The sequence below is a fragment of the Orycteropus afer genome, unplaced genomic scaffold, assembly GCF_000298275.1.
Source record: "Orycteropus afer afer isolate SDZICR_OR568_19922 unplaced genomic scaffold, OryAfe1.0 scaffold00193, whole genome shotgun sequence".
NCBI classification, from domain to species: domain Eukaryota; kingdom Metazoa; phylum Chordata; class Mammalia; order Tubulidentata; family Orycteropodidae; genus Orycteropus; species Orycteropus afer.
The window spans coordinates 5,187,471-5,198,017 of record NW_006921780.1 but is presented as its reverse complement, the minus strand read 5'-3'; the positions used below and the strand labels follow the sequence as shown (position 1 = coordinate 5,198,017).

General features: G+C 38.5%; 1 protein-coding gene across 1 annotated transcript in view; it reads left to right on the top strand.

Annotated features, from left to right (window-relative positions):
• CD84 (CD84 molecule) overlaps window positions 1–10,547 on the top strand; it is an 83,633-nt gene that overhangs the window by 58,568 nt on the left and 14,518 nt on the right. Inside the window, exon 3 of the mRNA XM_042781892.1 lies at window positions 7,199–7,540. Within this exon, the coding sequence (XP_042637826.1) occupies window positions 7,199–7,540 (342 nt within the window). The remainder of the gene's footprint in view (window positions 1–7,198; window positions 7,541–10,547) is intronic.

Genomic DNA, 10,547 nt, shown 5'->3' with positions numbered 1-10,547 from the left:
GAGTCGGCCCCGACTCATAGCGACCCCTCCTTGGGTTTCCGAGGCAGTATCACTACGGAAGTAGGATTGCCCAACCTTCCTTCCGAGGAGTGGCTAATGGGTTTGAAGATGTGCTCATATCTATGGTGGTGCCAGTAAAATATAAATAACTAGGTGTGTATGTAAAAGGAGCTCTGGTGCTGCAATGCCTAATGTATTTGACTGCTAATCAGAAGGTGGGCTGCAATCACTCACCAGAAGGAAGATGGGGCAATCTATTTCCGTAAAGATTTACCACCTTGGGAACACTATGAGTGAGAATTGACTCCACAGCAGTGGGTTTGCTTTTTTTTTTTTTTTTGGTTATTACTGTTACTGCAGAATATGTATGTAATAGTATTTACCTTATTGCCTTTAGCTCTTGTACATCTCCCAATGTCTTCCTTTGCTTTGGTCATATTGTACTGACCTCCCCCTTATTGTATATTGCCTTTCCTTTCACCCAAGTTAATACATGGCTAGTCTCTAGTTAGTGATTGTCCCTCCCTTCCCATCCCATCCTTGGTAACCATCAAATGTTTGTATGTGTAGATCTTTTCTTGACTTTTGGTGATGAATGTGATGTCATTCCTCTTCAATTTGTCATTCCCACGTAGACCATATGATTGTCCAATTCAAAATGGCCAATACCAGTCCATTTCAGCTCACTAATGCCTATGATAGCAATCTTTGTACATTCCATTTCATTTATCCTAGATCCATGCTTTGTACATTCCACATTCCAATGACTAATGGGTGTTTTCAGTTGTTTCTTCTCATTTTGAGTTGTGCCACATCAGCAAATGAAAGTTCCAAAAGCTTTATTCCATCCATGTCATTAAGGCCAACTCTACTTTGAGAAGGCATCCTTTCCCCAGTCATATTCTGAGTGACTTCCAACCTAGTAGGCTCATCTTCTGGCACTATATCAGACAATGTTTTACTGCTATTCACAAGGTTTTTACCTACTTTGTTAGATGTAGATTATCAGATCCTTCTTTCTCGTCTGTCTTAAGTCTGAAAGCACTGATGAAATCTGTCTGCCATTAGTGACCCTGCTGGTATTTGTAATACCGATGGTATAGCTTCCAGCATCACAGCAACATGCAAGCCACGACAGTATGACAAACTGATGGATGAGTGATGGGGTTGTTGGATTAGTCTGGATCAAACCAGCAAGAGAGAATTTAATATAGATAAGTAATAACCAGGTATTGGATGTTGTTGTCTGTTATGTGCTGTTGAGTCGGACCCAACTCACACCGACCCCTCCTTGGGTTTCTCAGGCAGTATCACTACAGAAGTAGATTGCCCCATCTTCCTTCCAAGGAGTGGCTGGTGGGTTTGAACCACCAGGCTTCTGGTTAGCAGTCAAGTGCTATTGTTTTTAGTTTTAGTTTTAGTTGTTATTGCATAGGCTCCAACCTATGGCAATGCATGAATAATAGAATGAAAAATTGCCCAATCCTGTGCCATCTTAATGATTATTAGTATGTTTGAGTCCATTGTAACTATTATGCAATCCATCTCACTGAGTGCTTCCTTCATTTTTGCTAACTCTCTGCTTTACCAAGGAGCTCTGGTGGCTCAGTGCCTAAGGCATTTGACTGCTAACCAGAAGGCTGGCAGTTCAAACCCACTAGCCACTCCGTGGAATGAAGACTGGACAATCTACTTCCGTAAAAATTTACCTCCTTGGAAACCCAAAGGAGATCACTGTGAGTCAGAATTAACTTGATAGCAGTGAGTTTGGTTTGGTTTGGTTTGGTTTTCTACTTTACCAAACATGAAGTCCTTTCCTAGTGATTGGCTTTTTCTGATGAATGTCCAAAATAAGCAAGCTGAAGTCTCCTCATCCTCCCTTCTAAGGAGCATTCTGATTGTTACTGGAGAAGTAAAAAGGCAAAAAGATAACATACAGGTGGCAACCTCAGGGAGCCGCTACCATCCCTGGAAATGGAAGAACAAATGGAAGACATTGGAATTATTAAAACTTAGAAGCTTGGAGGAGTCACACTACAGAGCTATAACTAAGACTTCTGAGGAGGGAGTACTCAACTGGTATTGGTACTGGTGCCTGACACACTCAGGAAAGGGGTCTTATGAAGCTAGGACCCAAGCCTGTAAGGAGGAGGCATTAGCTACTGTTGCTGGTGCTGGGAGCACTGAAAAACTGTAAACTGAAATCAGTTGCTGCTACTGGAACAGACTTCTAACCAGAAGTTTGGTGAGTGAAAGATTTGTAGGGGGATAGGTACAGGAAACAGACAGGGAAGTTAGTGACCCTTCCTTCTTCTCCAGCTTTACATTCTCTCTCCAAAACCAAAATCTCACTGCCATTGAGTCGATTCTGACTCATAGTGACTCCCTTTGGGTTTCTGAGGTAGTAATTCTTTACAGAAGTAGACTGGCCAATCTTCCTTCTGTGGAGTGGCTGGTGGGTTTGAACTGCCAAGCTTCGGGTTAGCAGTCAAATGTCTTGGGCACTACGTCACCAGAGCTCCTAGCTCCTTCTATTGACAGACACTAACAGGAGATCATTGATTAGGAGAAATCTAGTTTGGGGCTAAGTTTGCTCTTCTTTCTCTAGTTTCTCAAGTTGTAAAGTTAAGTTATTAATTTGAGATCTTTCTTATTTTTAATGTAGGCATTTACTGCTAAAAGTACCTTATGAGCACTGCCTTTGCTACAGGCCATAAGTTTTTATATGTTATACTTTCATCTTCTTTTTATTCTATGTATTTTCTGACTTCTCTTTTGATTTCTTCCTTGACCCACTGGTTATTTAATGTGTTGCTGTTGCTTGTTATGTGCCATCGAGTCGGGCCCGACTCATAGCGACCCCTCCTTGGGTTGCCGAGGCAGTATCATTACGGAAGTAGATTGACCAACCTTCCTTCCAAGGAGTGGCTGGTGGGTTTGAACCACCAGCCTTCTGGTTAGCAGTCAAGTGCCTTAGGCACTACCAGAGCTCCTAATTGTGTGTCATTTAATTTCCATATATTTGTGTATTTTCCAGTTTTCCTTCTGTTATTGACTTCTAGTTTAATTCTGATGTAATCAAAAATATACTTTATATATTTCAATATTTTGAAATTGAAGACTTGTTTTGTGGCTTAAAATATGGTCCATCCTGGAGAATGTTCCATATGCACTTGAGAAGAATATCTTCTTTTTTTGGGAAGCGTGTTCTGTAAATATCTGTTAGGTCTAATTGTTTTATAGTGTTGTTCAAGTCTTCTATTTTCTTATTAATATTCTATCTTTTTTTCTATCCATTGTTAGAAGTGACATATTGAAATCTCCAATTCTTATACAGCTATGTATTTCCCTCTTCAATTCTGCCAATTTTTGCTTCATTTATTTTGGGGCTCTGTTGTTAGACATGTATGTGTTTATAATCATTATATCTTCATTAGAGATTGAAACTTTTATCATTATATAATGTCCTTCTTTAGGAGCTCTGGTGGCATAGTGCCTAATGCATTTGACTGCTAACCAGAAGGCTGGTGGTTCAAATCCACCAGGCACTCCTTGGAAGGAAAGTTGGGCAATCTACTTCCGTAATGATACCGCCTCGGCAACCCAAGGAGGGATCGCTATGAGTTGGGTCCGACTTGACGGCACATAACAACAACAACAACAATCTTTTCTGACTTAAAGTCTATTTGATCTGACAATAATATAGCCACCCTAGCTTTCTATTAGTAACTATGTGCATTAAATACATTTTTCCATCCTCTTTGTGTCCTTGTATGTTGAATGAGTCTCTTATAGATAGCATAGAATTGAATCATGTTTTTTAATTCATTCTGACAGTCTCTGCCGTTTAGTTGGAGAGTGTAATACATTAACATTTAAGGTAGTTATTGATAAAAAAGGATTTACTTCTGTCGTTTAGCTTTTTGTTTTCAGTATGTCTTCATTGATTTTTGTTCCTTAATTCCTTCATTACTTATTTTTTGTGTGTTTAGATAATTCTTTGTAGTGTACCTTCTTTACTTTTCTGTATATTTTTCATTTATATTCTTACTGGTTACCTTGGGCATTGCAATTAACAGCTGACTTACAACAACAACTTAGTTTGAAAAATATCAACTTAGCTTCAATAGTATACACACTTTGTTTCTAAACATCTCTGCCCTGCCCCTTTATGTTGATATTGTCACAGATTACATTTTATACATTATATGCCCATTAACACAGATTTTGAATTATTGCTTTTTGCAATTGTCTTTTAAATCATATAGGAAAAAGAGGTGAGTTGCAAAGCAATAATACATTAATATTGGCCTTTATATTTACCTATGTAGTTACTTTACCAGTGTTCTTTATTTTGTCTTATGGCTTCAAATTACTGTTTGTGGTTGTTGTTGTTGTTATGTGCCGTCGAGTCGGCCCCGACTCATAGCGACCCCTCCTTGGGTTTCCGAGGCAGTATCACTACGGAAGTAGGATTGCCCAACCTTCCTGTTTAGTGTTCTTCCATTTCAGTCTGAAGGACTCCTTTTAGCATTTCTTTAGGCTTACTAGTAATGCATCCCTGAGCCATTGTTTATCTGGAAGAGCTTTAATTTCTCTTCCATTTTTGAAAGATACTTTTGCCAGATATAGATTTATTATCTGACAATTGTTACTTCTTTTGTCAGGACTTCTGGCCCCTATTGTTTCTGGTGCAAAATTAGCTATTAATCTTCTTCAGCATCCTTTGTATGTGATGAGTTGCTTTTCTCTTGCTATCTTCAAAATTCTCTCTTTGTCTCTGGGTTTTGACAATTTGACTATAAAATATCTCAGAGTAGATCTCTTTAAGTTTATTGTACTAGGCATCTGGTGAGCTTCTTGTGTGTGTATAGTCACATCTCTCATCAGATTTAAGAACTTCTTGACCATTATTCTTCAAATATTCTTTTTCTCTTCCCCTTTCTCTCTCTCTTCTCCTGCTGAGACTTCTATGACGTATATGTTGGCACGTTTGACAGAGTTCCACAGTTTCCTCAGGCTCTGTTCATTTCTATTCATCCTTTTTCTTTCTTCACCGTATAGACCAGATCATTTCAGTGGCCTTATCTTCAAGTTTAGAGGATCAGTGGAAAGGGGGAAGACCCTCTGTGAAATTGGTTGACACAGTGGCTGCAACAAGGGGCTCAAGCACAGCAATGGTGTGAGGACTGTACAGGACTGGACAGTGTTTCATTCTGTTGTACGTAGGGTCTCTATGAGCTGAAACCAACTTGACAACACCTAACAAGAACAACATCTTCATGTTCACTGATCCTTTATTCTGCTTGCTCAATCTGCTATTAGCTAGTCTAGTGAGTTTTTCATTTTAGTTATTGTTATTTTCAGCTCCAGAATATTTGTTTGGCTCTTTTTTTAACAAAAACATAATTTCTGCCTCTTTATTGATATTCTTATTTTGTTTATATAATATTTTTCTGATTTCTTTTAGTTTTATCTATAATTTTCTTTAGCTCATATTTAAAACTGTTGAACTAACATATTTGAGGATTAATCCCAATATCCATGTTTCCTCAGGGATCGTTTTGGTCATTTTTTTCCCCTTCAAGTGGGTCATAATTTTCTATTTCTTTGTATGCATTGTAATTTTGGGTTGAGACCTGTATATTCTAAATATTATTGTATGGTAACTCTGAGAATATGATTCTGCTACCTTTTAAGAACTGTTTATATTTGCTTGTTGAGGGCTGTAGCCATCTGTTTGTGACTTTTCCAAACTAGTTTTTCAAAGTGTTCATTCCTTGTGTGTGGTTACTAGGGTTTCTGTTTTGTTATCTTTGTGGAGACTTGACAAAGATTTTCTTAAATATCTGGATTCAAAAAGGGTATGTGTGTGTGTGCACGTGTGTGTGTGTGTATGTGTGTGTGTGAAGGGTTCTGTTCCTTTATGCATTTCCCTAAATTACATCAGGAGAAGCTACTGCTGCCCCAGAGAGCCAAAACCAAAACAGTGGCCACACCAGTCCCTCAGGGAACTGCCAGACCAGTTAAAATGCATAACTACAAATATTTGGAGGACAAGGTTCCCACTGCCTTTTCTGGCAACAGCCAGTAATGCAGGCTACTATCCCTACAGCCAAGATGGGACTGAGGATTTGGGGATGGTAGGTAGTTCATGCATGCTGCTCTCTTACCAAAGAATAATAGCCTCTGCCTTCATTCAATGCTCCTCTGGATGTTTTACATGTCTTGTCAGGTTCTAGAGTTCTAATACAACCTCTACCCACTGTCACTGAGTTGATTGTTACTTATAGTGACCTTATAGGACAGTATAGAACTGCCCCAAAGTGTTTCCAAGGTTATAAGTCTTTACAAAAGCAGAATGCCTCACCTTTCTCCAGTGGAGAAGCTGGTGAGTTCAAACTGGCAGCCTTTTGGTTGGCAATTTAGTGCTTTAACCACTACACCACCAGAGCTCCTTTGAGTTCTGATATAATTGATTCCAGTGGCTCTTCTCCACTTCATGTTATTTCACTAGAGAGGCTGGTCTTCAGAACTTCCTAATCTGCCATTTTGCCTTATGTCACCCTCCATTCCACAGATATGTATTAAGCACCCATTGTGTGTCAGGCATTCTTCTAGAGACATGGGATATACTAGTGAACAACAACAACAACAAAAAAAATGTACTAATTTGGGGAATACTTACTCTAGAGCCTCCAAAGCACTCTCTGCTTACATCTTTCAGTAATAGGGGCACAAATATAACTTGCTTTTTGTAAATATACAGTAGAGGAAAAAGTAATGATCAGAGAGTCCAGAAACCTAGACCTCCCAGGCTCTGATCCCAGTTCTTCCACTACCTGTTAATTGGATCTTGGGAGAGAGTAGCACCTAATTTTAGACCTCATGGAGATTTGTGGTCTTTACCTTTCAAATTCCTTCTAGCTCTCAGAGTTGAAAAGTGTAGGTAAACATGTTTTTAGTGAAATTCACTGGGAAACTTAGTTCTTGAATGAGAATCCTTTCAAAAATTTAGTAATCACAACATATTAAATAATAGTTTGAGTGCCAAAAGTGGGAGGGGGAGCATACTAAAGAAACTAGATTAGCTGGCGGGGGAGACTCCAAGCCGAGCAGGGAAACTCTAAACTGGTCAAAAGGGAACTCTAAAAAGTATAACAATAATATGTCTGCAGTTTTCTATTTGTGTTCTCAGGGCCAGAAGCAGATGGAAGAGACACAGACATCCTCCTGGTGAATGGGACTCTGGGAGAGTCAGTTACTTTCCCCATAAATATCCAAGAATTACATCAAGTTATCAACATTGCATGGGTTTCCAAAACATCTGTTGCTCTTGTACAACCAGGAGACTCAGAAAGAACACCTAAAGTTACTGTGACTCACAAAAATTATTTCGAGAGATTAAATGTCTCAGGTCAGAATTATAACTTGGTGATCAGCAAACTGAGGATGGAAGATGCAGGGTTTTATCGAGCGGACATAAATATGAAAAACAATGACTTCACCATTACCAAGAACTACAGCCTTCAAGTCTACCGTAAGTTGTGGGATGGCAGAGGGGGTGTGGTTTGTTTTTCACTTTGCAAATTTGCCATCTAAAGAACACCTGTATTTTAAATTCCCTAAATTTAGATTCCCTAAATCTTCTTAAGGAGCTCTGGTAGCATAGTGCCTAAGGCACTTGACTGCTAACCAGAAGGCTGGCGGTTCAAACCCACCAGCTACTTCTCGGAAGGAAGGTTGGGCAATCCTACTTCCGTGGTGATACTGCCTCGGAAACCCAAGGAGGGGTCGCTATGAGTCAGGGCCAACTCGACGGCAAACAACAACAACAACAAATCTTCTTACTACCATCAACATATATAAAGAGGATATGGCAATAATTTAGTCTAGGCTTTGCCACTTTTTAACTATGTAATTGCAGCAATTAGTCCCTGGGCCTCGTTTTCCTTTTCTGTAAAATGTAAATAATCACATTATCTATTTATTTCCCAGAGTTATTGTGAATCAAGTAAGATAATGCATGCAGAATGCTTCTTGTTCTTATTAGTGGTTTTTTAATTTTTTTATTTTGAAATAATTATAGCTTCATAAGATGGTCCAAAAATGTAGAGAGGTCCTGTGTACCATTCACTCAGCCTCCTCCAATGCTAACATATTGTATGGTTATAGTACAATATGAAAACCAGAAAATTGACATTGACACATCTGTAAAATTTATATATATTTCACCTGTTATATATCCACTCATTTGAATGTTGCTCTATAAAATTTAATCACATGTACATAATAGAAGAAGAAGAAGAAAAGAAAGATCTCAAATCAACAGCCTAACTCAACAACTCCAGGAACTAGAAAGAGAAGAGTAAACTAAGCCTAAGCCTACTAAAATAAAGGAAATGATAAAGATCAGAGAATAAATAAATAAAATCAAAACCAGAAAAACAATAGAAAGAATCAATAAAACCATAAGTTAGTTCTTTGAAAAAAAAATCAATAAAATTGACAAACTTTTAGCTAGACTGACAAAGAGAAAAGATACAAATAACCAAAATAAGAAGTACAACAGGAGATGTTACAACAGACCCAATAGAAATAAAGAGAATTATATTATGAACAATGGTATAGAAACAAACTAGATAACCTAGAGAAAATGGACAAATTCTTAGATGGACACACCTATCCAAACTGACTCAAGAAGAAATAGAAAGTCTCAACAGATGCATAACAAGTGAAGAAATGAGTGAGAATGGTTGGAGAACTCAAAGAATGTAATCAACATTACTGAATTTTAGGTGCAGAAGCTGTTGAATTGGTGTATGTTTGGCTGTGTATATTCTCTACTGCAACAAAATTAATTTAAAAAAAATTTTAATTACATGTGTAGCTTCATGTAACCACTATCAATCATAACCAAGATACTTAACTAAGTATACCATCACCCCACAAGATTCCCTAGTCCTATCCCTTTATAGGGAGCTCTGGTAGCATAGTGCCTAAGGCACTTGACTCCTAACCAGAAAGCTGGCAGTTCAAATCCACCAGCCACTCCTCGGAAGGAAGGTTGAACAATCTACTTCCGTAGTGATACTGCCTCTGCAACCCAAGGAGGGGTTGCTATGAGTTGGGTCCAACTCGATGGCACATAACAACAACAACAACATCCCATTATAAACAACAACAAAAAAAAAACTCACTGCCATCGAGTCATTCCCAACTCACAGCAACCCCTCACTGGGTTTCTGAGGCAGTATCTCTATGGAAGTAGATTGCCCAGTCTTCCTTCCAGGGAGTGGCTGGTGGGTTTGAACCACCAACATTCTGGTTAGCAGTCAGATGCCTTAGACACTACACCACCAAAGCTCTCTTTATAGCCACACCCATTTCCTCTCCTTCACCATTTCTAACCCCTGCCAACCACTGTTCTCCATCCTTTTAATTTTGTTATTTCATGAATGTTGTGTAAATGGAATCAGGTAGTATGTATTCTTTTAAGATTAGCTTTTTACACTCAGCATATTTTCTTGGAGATTCATCTAAGCTATTGCACACATCAATAGTTTGTACCTTTTCATTGCTGTGTAGTATCCCATGGTATGGATGTACTAGTTTGTTAGTTAAATTTTTGGTTTTTTCCAGTTTGGGGCTATTACAAACAAAGTTACTATGAACATTTGTGTGTAATTTTATGCTTGAAATAAGTTTTTATTTATTTGGGATAAATGTCCCAAAATTCAAGGTAAGCTCACTTTTAGTTTTAAAAGAAACTAGCAATCTGTTTTTCAGAATGATTATGTCATGTTATATTTCCACCAGCTACGCATGTGTGGTCTAGTTTCTCCACATCCTCACCAGAATTTGGTTTATTTCTATTTTTAATTTTGGCTATTCTGATATATGTGTAAGGAGCTGTGGTGGCTCAGTGCCTAAGTCATTTGACTGCTAACCAGAAGGTTGGTTGTTCAAACCCACCAGCCACTCCATGGACAGAAGACTGGGCAATCTACTTCCATAAAGATTTATCACCTTGGAAACCCAATGGGGGTCTTTGTAAATCATAATCAGCTCTATGGCAATGGGTTGATATATATCTACTAGTATTTCACTTTGGGTGTCATTTTAATTTCTCTAGTAGTTTAAAAGTAAAATATTAGAAAGGTTTGTTACCATCATTATATTCAACACAGTTCACTAGGAGATGTGGGTGATGTGTTAGGGAGTGCTTTCAAAGTGTGGTCTATGATCAGCAGCATCAGCACCACTTGGGATCTTGTTGAAAATCCTCATCCTTGACCTTTAGGGGTGAAGCCAGAAGTCTTTATTTTAATAGTGTATCTGGATTATTCCTGTGTGTACCAAAGTTTGAGAAGCACTAGTCTAGAGCTGAGCTATCCAATATGGCAGCCACTAGTCATATGTCTGGGAGTTCTGGTGGCATAGTGCCTAAGGCATTTGGTTGTTAACCAGAAGGCTGAAGGTTCAAACCCACCAGCCACTCCTCAGAAGTAAGATTGGGCAATCTACTTCCATAGAGATACCACCTC